This window comes from Paralichthys olivaceus, chromosome 14 (genome assembly GCF_024713975.1).
Source record: "Paralichthys olivaceus isolate ysfri-2021 chromosome 14, ASM2471397v2, whole genome shotgun sequence".
Classification (NCBI taxonomy): Eukaryota; Metazoa; Chordata; class Actinopteri; order Pleuronectiformes; family Paralichthyidae; genus Paralichthys; species Paralichthys olivaceus.
In genome coordinates, this window is record NC_091106.1 from 4,358,305 (window position 1) to 4,378,857 (window position 20,553).

General features: G+C 41.2%; 1 protein-coding gene across 1 annotated transcript in view; it reads left to right on the forward strand.

Moving 5' to 3' along the window:
- Positions 1-20,553, forward strand: part of b3gat2 (beta-1,3-glucuronyltransferase 2 (glucuronosyltransferase S)) — a 51,636-nt gene that overhangs the window by 11,579 nt on the left and 19,504 nt on the right. The window contains exon 2 of the mRNA XM_020096493.2: positions 12,384-12,528. Coding sequence (XP_019952052.1) covers positions 12,384-12,528 — 145 coding nt within the window. The remainder of the gene's footprint in view (positions 1-12,383; positions 12,529-20,553) is intronic.

The window sequence follows — 20,553 nt, forward strand, 5'->3', positions numbered from 1 at the left end:
TAAAGTTAATAAATACAATGTACCGTCTATGTCACACGTCAGCAGACATTTTTCAGTTTCATTTTGACAATTTCTTCACAAACTGTTTATCATCCACTTAATACTTGACTTGTGAGTTGCTAAGCAGAGTTTTGGTCAATATACAGGCTGAATGGTACCTTAACTGAAAAAACTTCAGGAAGCTGCACACAGCAGGCGGTCGTCTGTCAAGAAGTAGCTCCACCGTGAACTGTAAATTGTCCTTTTTACAGCTCTGTATATGTAGATGTTAAATTAGTCAGTGTTTTCTGTTGCTTTGTACAATAGACTGTACATAAAGAACATAGTATTACATAACTAATGATCATTAAAAAACAAACGTAGCAAAATTATGAACACTATGAAACATAAACATAGATCAACGGGACAACATTGAGCTAAAACGACAGAAACCATCATTGAAAAAATCTATTTGACATGTACTTGGAATTTTTACTCATCCGTGTTCCCTCCACTAACATGGAGGAGGCTGGGTTTATGACCTATACTGCAGACAGCCAACAGGGGGAGCTCAAGATGTATTGGCATGTTCAGGGAACTGTCATGAGCTGTTCCTCTAGCTTCAAGCTCTTATGCAAAGATAAGATAGCATGTCCGACTCCAGCAGTGTTCTTGACACAGACTTGAGAGTTAATACTGTTCTTCTGGTTTCTGTATTTGTAAGAAAGGACATAAATACTTCCAAAAAAACCAACATTACTATTTTATAACCGAGACAAAAACAGCTGGATTTTTACCATAGATATTGGTTTGTGCAGGAAAATTGCCTTGAATCAATATAAATATTCATATGCTTATTGACAGCTAGTCCACCTGCTGGAAAGAAACACTGTGACTTTGCAGACAATCTCTCTCTCTCACACACACACACACACACACACACACCTCTTCATCTCTTTAATATTTGTTTATTTCACATAAACCCATAAAGCATTCATCGTGCACACATATCATGCACCATTGAATCACAGTTTCATAGCCCATCCCCAGCCTCTCTAATTTGATTCATTCATTTTCTCCCAGCTCATTTCTTCCCTCCCTTTCTCCGATTGCCTCTGCCATGCATATTAATAACACACACACACACACACACAGATAAAAATACACTTGATTAAAATCACACCCGACCCAGCCACCCGAGCACTCGTCCCAGTGCACCAACAACACAATGACGGCTCTTTCTCCAGGGCAGGAGGCAGGAAACGAGAACATCCATAATGGATTTCATATACTTCATCATTAAGAGTCTTTGTGTGTACACACAATCCACTTCTCACCTATGAGTTTGCAGGGGAGGGAGTCAGAGTTGATTACCCGACTGAGCCGTGGTGCTCACAGACAGTGTCCTGGCTGCAAGTCAAATGAAATGTGATTCCTCTCAGCTCTGTATTTCTCACCCCCAGCTTTTCTTTTGTTTACTTGTAAATAGCAGACGTTTACGGACTGAGCCTCTGGTGCTGTCGTTTGTCAGGACTTCCAGGTTGTCGTGCACTCAGCTGCTTCTGAAATTATTTTTTCACATGTAGCATGATTTGTGATCCCAGTGCACCGTCTTCCCTCTGGTGAACATATCCATATTAATAATGAGACAGGAGCTTTCTCAACGCATGACAGTGTCCGCCGCTGGCCCTCAACTATACAACGTAAACTGATACACAACACAGAACAAAGACCTGAACAGATTCATCCATCCATCCATCCATTACCTTTACCTTACCCTTTGAGGGTGGCGGGGGGAGGCTGGGGCCAGTCAGCTGACATTGAGCGAGAGGTGGGGTGTACTACCTGTACAGGTCACCAGCTCATCACAAGGGCCCATATACAGAGACAACCAGCCACACTGACATTCACACCTTCGGTCGATATAGATTATCCTGTTGACCTCACCTCAGCGTATGTCTTTGGAAAGTGTGGGAGGAGGAAGCTGGAGTGCCGAGAGTAAACAAGCAAACTTCCTGCGTTTAGATCTCCTGCTCAGGTTCAGCTCTTCTCCTCACACCAATGCTACTTCAGTGCACATGTGACATTCGTTTTTCTTCTTCTGTGCTTGTGCTGTTCTTGTGCAACAAGTCTGTCAAATTTTTAAACCAATAGAATGCCAGGTGCAGTGTTGACAAGTGAAATTTTCCCGCCCTTGTGTGTATTAGCATTATATTTTTAAGAGTCCCACATGGGCGGTTACATTCCCTGGATTCATATCCCACCCTCCACAGCAACACTCTGGCTTTGAAGTGCATGAAGACAAACCGTGACACCTTCATGGAGCAGGAGTCCAGCAGATCACAAACATATGCAAAACGAGGATGGGGGAATTTCATTTGTCATCACTACACCTGACTTTCTATTGGTTGGGGACCCAGCAGGAGAACGAGGAGAAGAGCTGAAGCTGGAGTGCAGACAATCTAAGCCCAAGCAGGGGATATTATATGTGAGTGTGAGCGCAGGTTTTGAGTGAGAACAAAATCTGAATGTGAAATCAATAAGTCCTGAAAGACCACGCTCAAAAAGAGTGAAACAACCCAAACAAGGCAATTTCACTGAACATGTAAAGCTACGGTTGTTTGTATCTGAACTAACATAGTTAACATTATTACTTCAGTTGTCATACTTCAGAGCAGTGATGTGGGATGTTGTTATCACCGGTCTGACTGACAGGTGCTGGAGCTTTCTACAGCAGATGTGCTGTTTGACTGACATGGTGTCGCAGCTGTGGGTTTGATCCATATGTATGAGTGTTACTTGTGCTGTCATCGTTGTTGTGTTTTCCATGCAGAGTATTTTTGGATTGTTGATTCTGTAGTGGCTTATAGGCTACACCCTTTGGATGCACAGTTACATAATGTTTTCCTGCTGTAATTACATAAACTGACCTAATACCAATCCCTGATTACGTGGCCTATAATCCCATTTGTTGAGGAGCATTTTTTAATCTGCACCACTTTTCACCACAAATTGACGTCCCTGCCTCACTGACCGACAACCACACGTCAAGCTAGTTTCAGCTCCACCACCACTGCTGCAGTTGTTAGTTGCTGCTACATTTGTTTTTTTTAACTGCTTTTCCAAAACCTGAAGATCCACAAACTGAAATTCTTCTCATAACTCTTCAAGGAGACATTTTTGTGAATGAAACTCGTCCACATGTGGAGCGGAACAGTTAACCTTTTAGGGCAGTTTTATTTATGCAACTGATCTCATGAACAGACACTGACACATGGAAAGGTAGTATCTGAACAGTTGGGTATATACTACTATGTACAGACTATGTTCACAACAAGTGTAACATTTTGAAAAGATGCTGTGGTAGTGGGGGGTGGTTAGTGTCGGTGGCAGGAGGGAGAGAGTGGGCAGGTGGCTCAGGGATAGGTTAGAGTCTGAGGGAGAGAGGGAGAGAGTCTGATTGTGTACAGGTGTACTGCGTTGGCTAATGACTCTCTCCCCCCTTTTATCAGCAGTAGCGTGCTGGGACACGAGGCCACACACGAGGAGAAGCTGGAGGCAACCCGCAAAAGCCCAGCTAAAGAACATTGAGATATGCATGTGTATATGTGTGTGCAAAAGCAATAAAAGAAGTTAACCGACTACTGACTTGCAGCATCTGTGACGAGGAACCCGCGGTGGCACGAGCTTGCTACAGATGCAAAATGTTTTTATGTAGGGTTTGCCTTGAAAATGGCCGTAAATAATATAATCTTCACTACAATGTCACTGTACATTTGTTTCCATCAGTCAGTCACTCATCAGTGTGTGTACAGGAAGTGTTGCAAACATTTATATTTGTGACAAATCGAAAGATAAACATTGAAACTGTGGTGAAAGATAACTTTCTGTGTCTACTGTTAACCATGCACAGAATCTGGAAAAAAAATCAGCAAGACCTTGAATCTCTAGAAGAGCAGCTCTGGCTGGACAGTGGTTGAACCGCAGCCAGTGTGGCAGCTCTAATCTGTTAACGTGCACAGAAATTAAAGGCAAGCCATTCCACAGCTGGTGTGGCCCAGGCGTAACGTTTGGAAACCAAATGTAGCAAAATGGAACTTTATACACTTTATTCAAATTGTTACTACTTTGGAGCCCCCGCATTTGACCTGGAAGTGAATACTGATTTTATCCATTCACATTGCGGATAATGTGGTTTTTGACAGTTCTTGAGCTTGGGAAAAAAAAACTGAAAAGCAAACCCCCCCCAGCAGGTTTATCCAACTTTTAAAAATAAAAAAAACTAATTTTGGTGTCAAACAGGTATTAGAGAAAAATTAAGTTTAGCTAAATGTATATAAAACAATGAGATTACCTGTTAGTACTCACCAAACAGTGTAATCATGTAAAATGTTATTGATCTCCTATAAGGTCATTATTTCTTTTGCATTAGTTACCAATGAACTGTAAGTAAAATGTGCAAGTGCTTTAAAGGCAACAAAAAAGAGAATACATGTGTAGACCCACTGAATTTGTTTTATACCCCAAGGAGATGTGTAGTCTTCTTTTGTTGCAGCAGCTCTCAACTTGAAAAATCTCTCCACAAAATCCCAGTGTGTGCTCTCACAGCAATTTTACTATTTTCCCTCCCTGTGGGGAAGCTGTTTGTTCATGATGACAAACCTGATCATAAGGGTGAGCTCTGTGATTTTCCGGCAGAGTTGTCTGTGTTCTCATATAGACTGGATCACTGTGGACTACAGGAAGAACAGAAAATACCAGGCTGAGATCAGGCGTGGCTGCGAGCTCATATTGCTGTTAATCCAGAAAATATATTTCTGTAAATAATAATCACAAATGTTTCTTTAAGAAATGTTGTCATTCTTTATTTTTATATGTTTATTCTTGCCTTTAGAGCCTTTTTATTTTTCTTTAACTATCATTTTGTTGTTATCTTCTGTAATAAATAGCCTATAATAATTTCATAGAGCTGTATGCTGCTCATAAAAGGATTCTGTGCTCTCACACACACAAACGTGCTTTCTGTGCAGAGGATTACATTCAAGGTTGTATTGATTTTTTTTCTTAGACTCCAAACTCGCTAAAATTGTTGCGGCGTTGGTGAGTGTTTGAATCTCTGTTGTTCAGATGCTGTAAAACTAAGTGGGACTTCAACAGGATACACTTTGTTTTCTCAGATAAAAACGCAATATCTCCAACAATAAGAAGTGAAAGTGGGAATAACCCCTTTGAAACAGCAGGAAGTGTTTGAAGTGAGTTTTTTTGGCAGTAAAAAGCAGGAGATGATTGTAAAATCAATGAATAAAAGATAGAGTGAGCTCCTGGTTTATTTCAGAACTGGCAGTGAGGAGAGTCTGGGCCACAGCCAGGAGCAGAGAAACCAAACCACTGGTTAGCATTTAGCTGATAAAGGATCGCATCCACAGCAACACTCACACCTGCCAAGCCAGGAGAGGACTGAGCTTATTCACAAGTCTCTTCTCCGAGCAGCTGGAGTCTGGAAGATGACTTCAATAAATCAGAGCCTCCGTATAAGAAATCTGATTTAAGATATTTCATCTTGTTGCAGAGTATCTGCTCTTCCTCTCTCATCTTCATCTCAATCACCTTCCCTGTTTCGCTCCAGCCCCACATCTCGTGTTGTATCGCCTCCTTTCCCGGAGCCGAGCTTTGATTGATGCAGTTTTTTCATTTTCCTCTGTGTCAGTGAACAAAGTAAACACAGGGTTAATAGATATTTATATGCAAATGGTTACGGCACTGATAAGCTTTCCGTGTAAATAAAAATATACCGTGGTTCCTCAATCAATTTTGTCCCTTCACACCATAGACTGTATATAAAGAGCTTCACACAAATTGAACAGACATACAAGTATTTTAACTTTTCTTGAAAGTTTATCAGCCTGACATTTAAGGGATGGAATTAATGTTTGCTTGCTAACTATAGTCAGTTCACTCAGACACCAACATGGTAGCCAGCATCATGATGATGGATGGCCACTATTGGCGTGGCACAACCAAACAGGAAAAAGGTCAAAGGATGTCTGTGGGATGAAAAGCATTGAATTACAAGTAAATGATCCAGTCACCTGTATCATGCACCAACTGTCTGTTTGGTTTGTTGACATGATCATATTACCACAGAGTTGGGTAAAGATCTTGTAGTAACGACAAGATCATTCACTCCATCCACACACACAAGCAATGACACCAGGGATCAGATGAGACTTGGTCGTCTTGCTGAAGAACATCTTTGTAGAACCAAAGAAAACTTACATTTAGACAATTATTTCCAGACTTTAATTACCTATACCTCAGAAATATTGCTATGTTGATGACCTCAACAGTGAGTACAGCAAATCACAAGGTCTCCCCTGTTGAGTCATTTGCTTCTCAGGAATAACAAGCCATAGATGTCATTCTGCACCAATCATGAAATATACAACCAAGAGACTGGATCACATCCCTCTGGTTTTAGTCTCTTTATACTGGCTCTCAATGTGTTTTAACTTGATTTTAAATTCTCCCTGATTACAACATTAGATCTGGATCACTTTGAAGGCTCTTCATGGCCTCTCTCCCAATTATATATTTGCCCTTTTAGAATCCCTCGCACTTTTGTACCTTAACATCCTCAGACTTTTATCAGAGAACCTTTCCTGATCTTACTTGGAGTGATACTATTGTTTAGAAAAACTGAGGATTGTATAACTCCTCTGTTCTATTCTTCTGCCTTGTGAAGCACTTTCTAACTTGGATTTATTAAAAATGTCATGATCATTATTAATCTCAGTGCTCTTCCCCTCATGGAGAAAAGATCAGCAGCACCTTAGAATTCTTTGCAACTTAATAAAAAAATTGCTTTTAGTGCTTCTTGTACATGTCCTTTCACAGAAGTATACTACTTTGTACAGTAAATAAAATAATAATTTAATGCAAGACAGTACACTCTTATTAACTTGAAAGGCTTTAATATTCTGACATCTGGCTCTAAGAACTGCAACAGAAACAGTTTTGTGGGAGATCAATCATTTAAATTTTATTTGTGTAGCCCATATTCACAAATCACAATTGGTCTCATAGGGCCTAACAAGGTGCAACATTTTCTGTTCATAACCCTCAACAAGACTCAGGAAAAACACTTATTAAGGGGGGATCCCTCTCCCAGGATGGACAGAAGTGCATTAGATGCTTCGTGTAACTGAACACATCAACAAAATAACAAAATTTACAACACTGACTAGAGGATTCCAGTTTTTGGCATTGACCAAGCCTTCTTTCTGCCTATTATCCTCTTTGTGTCTGTTCCTGTCACATTATTCAATTTCTTTTTCCTTCTACCTGCTCTATATCAGCATGCACTGCACTGTGTGCGCACCCAACCTTCCCTGTATAAATAAAGGTATAACTACAAGTTTGTCCTGCAAACTTTACCAGCGCCAGCAGTTATCTGCAGATGGTGGCATGAAAATTTGCTAAGGCATTCGCCAGCGAGCAGAATAATGCACCATCTGTTGAAACACTGTCAGCCACAGCTTTGTTTGGCTCCCAGGAAAAATGTTGACATTGAGTTGTTGATAAGTCTCGGAAAATGAAAATTGAGACAACATCTGCAGTGGGCGACTTCCCCACAAAATGTAAACACAGTATCTCTCTGACTTTAACTGTGCACAAAGCTGGTTAATGGAACTTTTTATCATCATTTGATATCATGTTGTGAAAGTTGTGCTTGATGAAACTGATAGTGAACAGCTCCCGATCACGAACGATTGCTCTACGAGCTGCGAGCAAATCTAACATCTAATTTTAATGTGATTTTTATTCATCCATTTGATCCTATAATGGATCGACCTGGATGCCTCTGAGAGTCATTTTGAAGCTGGATGGACAGAAACATTAAACACACATAACTACATACTCTGGACACAGTCCAGTTATAATGGATGAATAAAAGCTGCTATAAAGAAAGCAAGAGTGAAAGTAGTAAAAAAAGAAAGCTGTTGATGGACCCTGCTGCTGCCAGGCCACAGTGTTTATCTCACTCATTTAATGCAATTTGGAAAAGCACAAGGGACATTTATCCGAGGCAGATGTCATTTTAACAAGGCTGTAGAATGAATTATTGACATCTTACTGCTTCCATCAGATATCAACACAAACCCTGCATCTGATTGGTTGGGTGCAGAACTCGCTGAGCTGTCACTCTTTGCCTCTAAAATTTCAACAAGAAAAACAGCCAGAAAGTTTGAAGAGACAACCAAAAACCAACCAGTGCATTCATCTAACAACCAGTCGATCAAATTACTGAGTAAAGGAAAGGGTATCACCCGCTGTCTAGATAAAATAATGTCAAAATTATCATTCAACACTGCACCTCCCCTCAGCTTTAAAGTTTAGTTTTTAGTTTTGGAATTTATCAAAAAGACTGATAAACCAACAGCACTTTACTTGTTCGGCCCAAACAATCAAAGACACAGATCACATGCTTACTAGCTGGTGAACAGTGAAGCATTTAGCTGCTGAACACCTACAAGTCCTTCAGGAGCTGGTGGTGAACAAAACAGAAATAAGAATACAACTTGATATACTTTTCAAGTTACCAGAAACATTGTTGTGTAGTTTAAGAAGAAGACAATGCTGAAGTTCTTAACACACTGTTTACTTCAACAATCAATAAAAACATCTCAAGTAGTGCATGTGCTGTAACAGAGCAGACATTTAAATGACAGCGCACAACAAATAGGACCCTAAATGTAAGAGATCCTGTGTTTTCTTCTCTGCTGAGAAAATGTTTGACTAATAGCAACTTCAGAAAACTGCAAGACACTTGCAAAAACAATGATGATGCACTTTGACAGTGCTTGAAAATGACTTTGTGAAAACTTCTGTGAACTCTGACTTGTTGAAGACAACAAAGACAGATGTTGGATATAGTTTCATGATGTTGTCTGTAACAGAAGGCTGAGCAGAACAAAAATATACCAGAGCCAAAATCAGATGTTCAAAGTAATAAAGATTAGGCCCCCTGTAAGTCGAGCCAGCCTTTCTCTGAATACGTTAGCAAATAGTTTATAGTCTGACTCTCTCTAATAATGTGTCAAAGTGAACTGAGCTTTGAGGCGCAGCAGTCGAACCTGGGGATCATTAGCAGTCAAACTAGGACTTAATCGCTAAGCCAAAATAACGATCGTACTCCAGGAACGAACTGGGAACGACCAACACACACAGTCAGCCTCTCTTTCTTCCTCTTTCTCGGCTTCTCCTTTTATCTGTGTTTTTTACAAACCGAAGGGACCAGAGTCTTTGAAAAATGACCTGAGAGAGAAAGGCAGACAGCAGCAAAGGAGGAACGGGGGGGAAGGGTTTTAGCGTCACACAAACTCAAGGGGGCATGGTATTTATGGGGAAAGGGCTTAAAAGCTCCAGGCGTTGTTCAGGGACTCGGGGAGAGAGGTATTAGGGTGCAGGGCAAAAGGAAGAGAAATGAAAGGGAAGAAGAGGTGAAGGAAAGGAGGAGATGCTCATTGTTCTTCTTGAGGTTGAAGTGAGGCCAGATGCTAAATGTTAATTATATCTGCCTTCTTTCATTCTGTTCAGCTAAATATATTAGGTCTCTGCACGTCATGTTATTTAATGGAAGAAGAATAAGTTGCAGTTATCATATCTGACAGTTTGATGCAAATAAAGGTCAGTTTCTTGTTCTTTAACTCATTGTTGTAGGACCAACAGGATTTCCAGCTCATTCAATCTTTTACACTTCTTAAAGCAGTTTAATGAAAAGACAACATAAATGTAGTTTAAAGTCAAACAGCCAAGAAAAGAAGGTAAACCAGAGATTTAGAGTTTCTCAGTGTCTAGTTATTTGTTAATGTGATCTTTTTGGGCTCCAGACCTTTCACTGCTTTGTCTTCCCGTCACTGGAGATGGATCTTTTTCACTTCGGCTGCATGTTTGGATTCACTGTCATGTTATAGAATCAATCTATAATGGTAGATATGACAGCTATTTGTGTAATTGCTTTCCACTGTCACAATATAGCAGTGTCCCAACAATCTGCCTGACCACACCCATAGATGCTCAGTACATTTGCTCTTTAGACAATTTTAGCACTGGACAAAAAAATGGCAACTGCATCGGTGTGAAACTAGTAAAAGCTGCATTCAGACACAGTGAACCAGAAGCATTCCTGAAGTCCTCCAGAGGGGCTGTGCGTGACGACGCAAATGTCAGAGTCAGTTGCTGTGTTCTCTGGAGTTTCTCCTCTGTTAGCCCCCTGGTGAAAACTCCTGATAATGTGAGAACACAGCAGGGAGGGAATTATCCAGAGGATTCACCGTGAGCAAGTGGGCATGTTGATGTTGTTTCTAACATGTGACGGACAGAAAACTGAAAAATACAAGACGCTAACAAAGTTTGTCAACTTGAAAAGATGAGATTCGAGAGAATTTGGTGATATGAGCTGATGCCAGTGTTGATGTGCTCTAAAGAAAATCATGTTTGCCGTGCCCCAGTACCTCATTTAGTGATACCCCAGTGTTGGTTGGGCTAGTTGTAAGATAGGACCCCCCCATTGGCATGTTACTGATGTAATAATCGTGTTTGTGATTTATCTGGGGTGTTGTACATGTTGTACTGCTTTTTGATTGGTTGTAGCAACCAGTGGTTTAGGAACAAACTGAATATACCTGACAAAGGTCCATGACACTTGATCTCCACTCATCTTTTTCACACATTCCCCAAAGTTAATGGTTCATTTGCACGATACTAACCATATGTACCAGAGGCTCTCGTACCACAGTCACTTGTAGTTTGCAGTGTGTTCATCTCTGCAGTTAAAGTAACTGTTATTGGGGTGACCGTGGCTGAGGGGTAGAGCGGTTGTCCTCCAACCAGAAGGTCAGAAGTTCAAACCCCAGTCTTCCCATCTGCATGCCAAAGTGTCCTTGGGCAAGATGCTAAACCCCGAATTGCCCAATAGAACAACAACAAAAGAAGTGCTACCAATAGAAGCACTGTATGTATGAATGTGTGTGTGAATGGGTGAATGGCAAACTGTAGTGTAAAGCGCTTTGAGTGGCCATCAGGACTAGAAAAGCTCTATATAAATTTTACCATTTATTGAGTTCTGGTGAGGCGCTGCAGGCAGACATAATTTAATCAAGCTGTCAATGACCTCCCAATCACTAATAAATCAACTGTAACCTTTCCTAAACCTTATTGGACATACTCACTGGGCTGTCACTGGTATTCCTAACATTTGCCAAGCTGTAAAAACATTTCAGAATATAAAATAATATATGTCTGAAATAATTTACTGATGAATATGTAACATATACTTTCTCTGTGGTATTTTAACGTTCCTGCCAGACATGTCATGTCCTCAGCTCCAACACTTTCTTCATGGTTTCTGGAAAGTTTGCTACAGAACTGTAAATTCTTCTAATACATTGTGCCATACATACGATTGGTTTCCCTCTGGCTTTCAAAGCTAGAAGTCAGCGTGTTGTCTGGGCGCAGTAATGCAGCGCTGCTTACTGATTTGGTTTTGTTCTGTTGTTTTGTCATGAGCGACTGGCTGCAGGCTGTTTGGGTGAGCGATGAGGAGCAGTGTCTGAGTGAACGGGCTGCAGGGTGGTCTGCGCAGGAAAATAGAATCACACACTCTCTCTCTCTCACACACACACACACATAACATTGAAATACAGATGTCTCACTCCAACACTTTAACTCAGCTGTCCTCACACACTTCACTCTCTCTCCCATCTCCCTGTCTTTTATCTTGCCCACTCTTTCTCTCCCCCTCTCTTTTTTCTCGTCGCACTGCTTCTGGCTGTGTGCAAATTCATTCACTGTGAAAATGGATGGCAGCTCCGTGCCGCACAGTTTCATTCAGTCTTCTATTCAGTTAGCCACAGAGTCTCTGCATGCTGCTCTCACCCACATTTCCCATGAAGTTACACGTCTCTAATCACTCATGCAAACTGACACACAAGTAATTCATTTAAAGATCAACGTCACATGTGGGTTCACTGACTTTCTTCACCCCTTACTGCTCCCACTCTGGGTGGATGTCTCCCTTTGGTCTCAGACGTCATGTCCACTGAACTGCATTGCGATTGACGGGGAAACTGAATATGGATGAATGAGCAGCGTGGCCTTAGATGGCTGTCATTACTACACCAACACATACTTTCAACTAGTCCCACAGAGGAAGCTGCCACAACACAACTGTCAAATGGAGATCCCCACTCCTCTGGACTTTTACACCAAAAGCTGCTGAATTCATTTTTCATGTTAGAGGGCAGCTTCTTGTTTGATTTCACGGTTTCCTGTTCTGTGCCAGTGATTGCAGTTCTGTATATCATATCTGAACAGATATTCTTCCCCCCTCTTTATCCCCACAGATGCGAAGCACTCGAGGTGTGTCCGTTTGGCCGGTGGGATTTGTTGGTGGCAGGGCTTACGAGCGACCCCTGGTGTCTGGGGGCAAAGTGGTGGGCTGGTACACGGGCTGGAGACCGGACAGACCCTTCGCTACAGACATGGCAGGTAAGGAGCGGCTCACAGATCTAAATCATTACAGGGTCCAAATTAAAGGCCCAGTGTGTAAGATTTAGGTGAAAGGGATCTATTGGCAGAAATTTAATGGAGAATAATCCTCATGATGTGGGCTCCTGGTAGTTTGGGGGCTAAGGCAATTGCTGAACTTAATGCCTAATGGTTAAGTCCGCCTCTGCCCATAACCCCCTTACATTGTTCACATGTTAGTAAAACATATTGACGATAGCTGCTTAGTGCAGAAGTGAATTTTTCAAGAGAGACAACCGACCAAAAAGGAAGCAGTTTAAAGCCTCTTTCCTTCAGGACCATTCATATTGTTACGAACCAGAAGCTCCACTCGATGACATAATCAAACAGGAAGCAGAGAAAGGACAGAAAATCAGTCAGAAGGAGGGTGATTGGATAAATGGCCCTGAGCAGTTCTGATGACTACGGAGAAGCAGTCGACTTCTGATGGCGTGGTAACCACAAAGCAGAAAGGAAAGAAGGGAAGAAAGATGAACAATCATCTGAAGGCTGAGTGTGAGAGCAAGAAACAACTCAACGAGAAAGAGTTGGATGAGGGGAGGAAACAAATGGAGGAGGAGGAGAAAGAACTCAATGACTTTAAGGTACAACGAGAGGAGCAAAAGAAAGAGCTGGAAGAGGAGGAGAAACAAATGGAGGAGGAGAAAAAGAAGAAGAAAAAGAGGAAGAAGAGAAGTCTTTGGAGTTGGATTAGAAAGAGATTAAGTCCTTGTGCCTCAGCATCAGTAGCTCCCTGCACCTCTTCACCTTAATACCTCCCTCCTGTCTTTCACCCTCTCCCCTCTCACCTTCCCTTTATCTCCTCCCCCACCCCCACCCCCTCACTATACCCCTACCCCTCATAACCTTATATATGTATATAAGTAAATATTAGGTATCATTAAGAGGAGCGTATGTTCATTTTAACAGAATTTGTATGTAGCATACCTTGTCACTTAAAATGCGCAATAAACTAATTTCCTTTAAAAGATGGTCTCCCTCAGATTTATACACTATAACTAGGGTTTTCTGTCTTAGGATTTTGTGGAATGATCCGTTCTTTCTGACATTGCCGTCTTATGTATTATATGTCTGCATCAGAAACTTGAAAATGGAGCATTAATGACCGTTTATAGGCTTGATTCATAATCCCTGACATTTACTCAAACCAAACCAAGCCGGCTTCACGTAGACAGACAGCTCCTAGTGGATTAAAGAGCCATTAAGTTTCAGCCATTCACAAACCCCTAGCTGGCAAATCACCAGAAGACTGCAGGCTCCTTGCATGGTTTGCCATAGCGATGGAGAAAGTGTGGTCACTAAGTACAAAGTGGCAGTTAAGTATTAGATTTATTAAAAAAACAGAATGAGTTCATAACACCGTCAATACCCAACGTCCCCTTTAAATTCAACCAAGCGGCACCAAAGCTTCAAACACTCATAGTGTGAACAAGAATGAGCTTCTTCTGCTATCTTTGATGAGGGGTTAAAGGCTTTTTTGCCAAAATTTCTTGAGACTGATATTGTTGGACTAAGTACTACTTAGACTACTGCCACAAATGCTATGGAGTGTACTTTTTGAGTAACCCTCTGTCAAAAAAACAAAGCCTATCTTATCCAAGATAAAACCCAGATTCCTGACAGTGCCAGGGTAATGCCGCTCTGAATTTTGAGAAATTCCACAATTTGTACATTGAATTGGCTTCGTCTGAATCTTGGGGTGCTTTCAAAAACACATTGCACAAAAAGGTCTGACAATAACTGATATATTTGCTTTCAGGGAAACTTTGACTACACACTACATCAAAATCAGGCATTATTACTATATGTGCTATATGTATTTGGAGAAAATTGTTGAGAACGTTTGAGTTGAGTTGTTTTGGTAGGGATTTTCTTGCTTCTTTCTCATTTAGATGAACTGGATTACTAGTACTAGTCAGTTCATAAATTACAGAACAGTTCAAACTCAGCTGTACTCATTTGGCTGTCCGAGCAGAGACCAAACAGAAAACTATGAGCAGTTTCTTTTTCTCTGCTTTCTCTCTATTGAGCTTAGGTTTTTTCCATGGAATAATTTGCCCTAAAATGAGATCTGATCTTTACAATTGAATGTTCTGAATGTTACTCCTCCACACAGGAGATGCTGTGCTACTTTGCTTGATTGTTCGATCAGGAGAAAAATTGCAAAGCAGGATTGTGGAGTTTTGTTGAGTGTTTTGAAACGTAACAGACTGGAAGGAAACAGATCAAGAACTGAGTGAAGTGAAAATGAAAGAATAAAGCCTGAGGAAACTCACCAGTTCATGTGTTCTGTTCTGTATGTGTTGAGCATGTGTAACATATGGTTAAGTAACATATAACAGTCACTTCATCCTTATTAAGTTGCCTATTCAGTTTTAATATTTCTAGAGCGGGTCATCCTCTTATTGGAAGCTCGGAGGTTCGATCCCCTCCTGGAGGAAGACACTGAAACATGGCTGTAAATGGGATGTGATTGACTTGTGCTATATATGGAGGCGCTGTATGAATGTGTGTGTGAAGGTGACTCATAATGTAAAGTGCTTTTGAGTTTTTGTTAAGACTCGAAAAGTGCTATGTAAATGCAGTCAATTTACCGCAAATGTATTTCCACTCAACGTTTAATGTCCTTTTGAATTGGCACATGATTGAGCAGCATGGATGGAATCCACACATTAAAAACACTTTTATAACAGTTATGTTCACCATCCCGGCTAAGAGGAGAAAATAAAGATGCAATAAAGAATCAATCTGACTTGATTTCTCCTTTATTTCCTACTGGTCAGATGCAGTGCTCTGGTCCCCAGCTGTTACCATCCACCATGACATGTCTCCTCTCCAACAGACAGGACAATAAACACAGGACACATTACATAAAGTCAAAATGTCCAGAAAAGGATTTATAACGTGCCGGAGATACAGAAGTTCTGCTGAGACAGAAATATAACAGTACAAGACTTTAACTTCTTCCTAAGTAGTCTTAGATGTCTAAACTTAAAGGAACAGTTCACTGCATATGAACTTATTTTTTTGGTTACAGTCACATGTCAGTAGGCCAATTATGGAGCCCGAGTCAGGAAAAGGTTTTAGCATAAATCCAAGCAGGGGAAAACACGGAGCCTATATCTGTTTAAAATTGAAAAAGTATACACTTAGCATCACCTCTAAAGCTTTGCACTCTAATTTTTTAATTTGAATATAAAGTGTTTACCTTATGAAACCAGCAAAGATGTTACACTGAAGAACTGGGTGAATATATATTCACTGTTTATGACACCCCCTCCTAAAACCACAAATAAAAATGTAAGATTTTAGCTAAGATCTTTCCTCCTCCACTCATCTACTCCCAAAAAGAAATGAAGGTGAGATAGAGAACTTCCAACTGTTTTTCTAAACCTGGCAAACAATATGAGCCTTTAAATGTGTAATTTCTTTTCAGTTAGGATGTTGTTGCTTGGGCAGAATCTAAAGTCTCAGATGTTAGAGCTTCATCAACATTTCAATACACTAAAGTAGTAGGCTTTTTAAAAATTACCATATTTCCCAGACTATTAAACTGTTCTTGGTGGCAGATCAGAAGATTCTTATATGAATAACTTTTGAAACATTCGTATGTATTTTAGACATTACTGACAATCAAGCAGATGTCACCCTGATGACTGGAGCACTGAATCGCATGATGCTCTGATGGCCTGTCCTGGACAAAAATGACAAACAACCTTTTTCATTTAGTTTGCTGGTTCCATCGATTAAGTCCTTTTGTAAATGGAAACACACATATGAACGTTCTTTTGACTGTCTTAAAATTAAAATGGAGAACTTGTCTTCTCTTTACTCGTCATAAAGGAGACAAATCAAATCCCCAGTTGAGTTGATCACTGTTGTGCTGGAAATGGATCTATACCACTCAATAAATGCAGAAACAAAGAGGCACAAAACACTGACTTGAAGTACTCTATATTGTATACAGTTATATTGAGACAGTCTTGTGTCTTCTAGAACAATTTACATATATTTGGCTTTCTTCAAGCTATTGTGTTTGACCGGGTGTTTCCTCAGGTCAGATCTGCTAACATGGCTTACTTTGCTTTTCACATTACAAATACGGCAATTAGCGTTGTCTTCATCAACTTTTGCAAAAGTGTAGCCACACTTTATAGAGCTTTTGGAACGCCAACGACCTGAGTCACTGTGTTTGTCATGTTAGTCTCTTCTTCTTCTTCTTTTCCTGTTTTCCGGGGCATTACTTCCACCCAATGATCTCACGTTGGTCTCGCTCTCTCTTTCAATTTCTCTCTGTACTCTGTTACTCTCTCACATGGACTGTATATAAAGAGGGACGACATGACAGCTCCTCAACGTGAGACCAAAATGTCTCAATCGCCGCATTGTGGCTTACTGCATTATAGGTCATAAACCCTGCCGCCTCCATATTAGCAGATAGGGCATGTGCCAAACTAGAAAGTCAAAGTACGCATGAAGTGTGATCACAACTGCACAGACTCTGGCTCCAAATGATGTCATGTTTGCAAGATGGCAAAATTTTTGCTACATTTGTGGACAGTGGGAGGAAGCGGAGCTCACATCTTTATACACAGCCTATGCTCTCTCACCTGATTCTCAAGTACCCAAATCTGGCACGGTATGATTTAAAGTGAATCTGAACTCAGTAGTACTGTCATCATTTGGTTGGTACCCTCAAAAGTAAGGAGTTCTGTACCCAACGCTGTTCGCAACAAGGACTGACACATCCTTTAAGTACAGATCTAAAATCTAGCACCACACTTCTACTGCAGTGACACTGATGACTTAGAAAGAGTTTTTAGAAAGAAACCATACATCCAAATTTGTCTTGTAGTTATTATCATCTGTAAAGTAAAGACTCGACAAACGTCTCCATAAATCTAATGGTATCTTCATGTGTACTGTGCAACATTTCAATCAGAGGAATGAGCAGCACTAACGCTTCCTCTGACCTGAGAGAAAAATAATTAATCACACTGACCGAATAATAACACCCTGTCAGTCACCACTTCACCCACACATGCTCTGTATTTAGAATCGGCTGGAGGTTTCGTCAGCAAATAATATTAAATGTCAAAGCGTTTCCTAAGCAGAGATACCAGTGATGATTTCATGCTTGTATCATTCCAAACACATATGTGGACACAGCTGAGGGCGGCGCCGCGGAGCACACACTCACACTCGCATGCACACACACGCACACACACACAGATCTGCCCTGGGGTTTATTGTTAATTAAACCACAATAACAAGAAGCGATTCTCTCTTCCTCTCTCCTCCACCTTTCCTGCCTCACCACGGCCAAGATCTCATCCCACCATCCTCCTCCCAACCTCCCTGTTCCACCTAATCTCACCCTCACACGCAAACACACACTGTAATTATCAGCCTTACTTTTACACTGCTCTACATAATTACACTGTCAATTTGCAACCCAAAGATTTACAGCCTCGGCTGTATTACGAAGCACTTTCTGCTTTTTTTTCCCTCCAAGAATAACAATGACTGTGCCGAGCGACAGCCCCAAACTTTATTCACTCTTATTATTATTCATAGGATTTACAATAGGGTGTCTGCAGAGCGCTGAGTGAGTGCCAGTGCGTGTCCTAATAGTATTGTGTTATACTGTATTGTTAGCGGACCACTATAAGCCTTCCTCCCATCTACTGCTCTGTCTCATTTAGCAAGACACAAAGGAGCCAGGACAATGATTGTGTGGAGCACCATTCACCTCAGCCTGTGTCTGTAATTATGTGCACACACATGCACACACAATTACATCATGCAATCTATTGGAAACACACAAGCACACACCTGCGAGCACTCGAGCTGACATATATAAGACAAATCTTTGCAAAACAGGGCAACTGGATGTAGGTGCACATGTATACTCACCAACGCAATTATGGTTGTGCGCTTGTTGAAGCGGTACTTGTGTACCCTGAGATGGGGACATCAGAGTGTTTAACCCCCATTGAAACAAGTGCTTGTACCCAGCTCCTGAGATGGAGAGATGAGAGGAGCAGACAGGAGGATAGAGACAATGTGCAGGAGTAGTGGAAAACAAAGCCGAGTGCCTTCCTCCTGCACTGGAGTGTTCTAGTAAGAGCTGAGCAGAACAGAGAGAGCAGAATAACATGTGAGATGTGAGTGGGAAAATATTAATTGAACAGAAAGATGCTAATGCTTGCTGAGCTGTACATTTCAATGAGTTTTCACTTGTTTATTGTAATGTGCAGTGGTATTTGTGGTATGGGTCTGCTCATGTGAAGCTCTGGAACCCATTTCAGTTCATTCAGAGTGTCCTTGAGCTCACAGTAAAGATGAGCAACATTTGTTACATGTCGAGGCGAGGATGCAGAGGTCGACACTGGTGATCAATACTGAGTGTCACATGGACCTTTGACAAACATTTCTCCTGTTCTTTCATTTCTTCCAGATTTTAAATTCACATCTGATGGTCTGAAAGAGTTCAACAATAATCATTTCAACTCGAGTGGCTCTCAGTAGAGTACATACCTCCGCCAAGGCCCAACAGTCTTCTTAAGAAAACACATTTCAATTCAGACACACTCGTAAATATCAGTCCCCTATACATACCTGATCTTTTGTCATCAAGAGACATGAATTATGCCTTGAAATCATGGAACATGTTGAAAAATCTCACAAGAAAAAACATTCCTTGATCCGCTCCTGATCCAGATCCTCACCAACATTTAATGAGTTTGTCCCTGACCCATACCATACTCATCCTTCCACCAAGTTTTGTGATAATCTGTAAAGTAGTCTTTGCATAATCTTGCTTATCAACAAACAAACAAACAGACGGGTGAAAACATGACCTCATTTCCAGAGATGATCTGTAATAATCTGGGCTCCGCTCACTTTATAATTGTACTCAAAGGCTCTAAGAGGACATCTGGGTAGTGTTTAAGTTTATCTATATCTTAGAATGAGTGATTTCTACAGTACCTGTTTTCCACAGCAGCTTCCTCCTGTAGGAAAATCTTCTCCTTCAGTTCATTAAATCCCTGCAGCTGTTTGAAGGCAGCAGGACAGATACATCGATGCATCGACTGCCTCAGATTTGAGAGTGTGGTGTTATTATGCGCGGCTGTCCACTGTGTTTCCCTTCATTAAGACACAGGCAAATGACACCAAAATAACAACACAAGCCACGAATCTGCAGTCTGCCTGTTTAAGCAGTACACGTCAGAATACAGGGGTTTACCAAATCCAGTCCCTTTCCAACCTTCTCTTCTGTGACAATTAATGGGGTGAGATGATGAGATAAATAATTGGCGTAGCTTTTTCACAGCAACGACACCAGTAACAGGACTGAAATTGTATTAATCACCCCACCTCACCTTCAAACTGCCCCTTTGCACTGCTGCACATACATGGAGATGGCTGTAAAACTTTCTGCATTGCACTTGGCATTGGGCTGTCAGTGTTGGCCTCTGCTGGTGAAGTAGTCTTTCAAAGTTGACATCATCATTAGTCCCATTCTGACAAAAGAGTTGCCGTTACATTTTAAAGCCGAGCTTTAGAATCTGAACTAAGGAACTGAGTCTCTGATATTCCTGAAGACGCATGAAAACTGGTGTTCAGTGTTTCTACACAACAGTTGCTCTCTGCACCATTGACTGCATCTTAAGATTGATGATGCGACAGCTGCTTGAAAGTGAAGCTGCAGTATAGATCATGAAGCCCCCCTGCTCCATGTTAGCTGAAGGGACATGGCGCAAAAGTACTGCTTTCAAAATGGCATAGTAAGTAATGACTGACAGCTGAGACAGACTCACGATTGGCCGAGCATGTGCTCCTCTGATCGCTTCTGTGCAGACACTGCCTCTAAGAGTCTACGTTTGGTGCAAGATGGCAGCGGTCACATCCGGGATGTTTTGGCTTCATTTCTGGAAAGTGGGAGGAAGTGAAGATGTGCCATCCATCTTTGTAAACAGT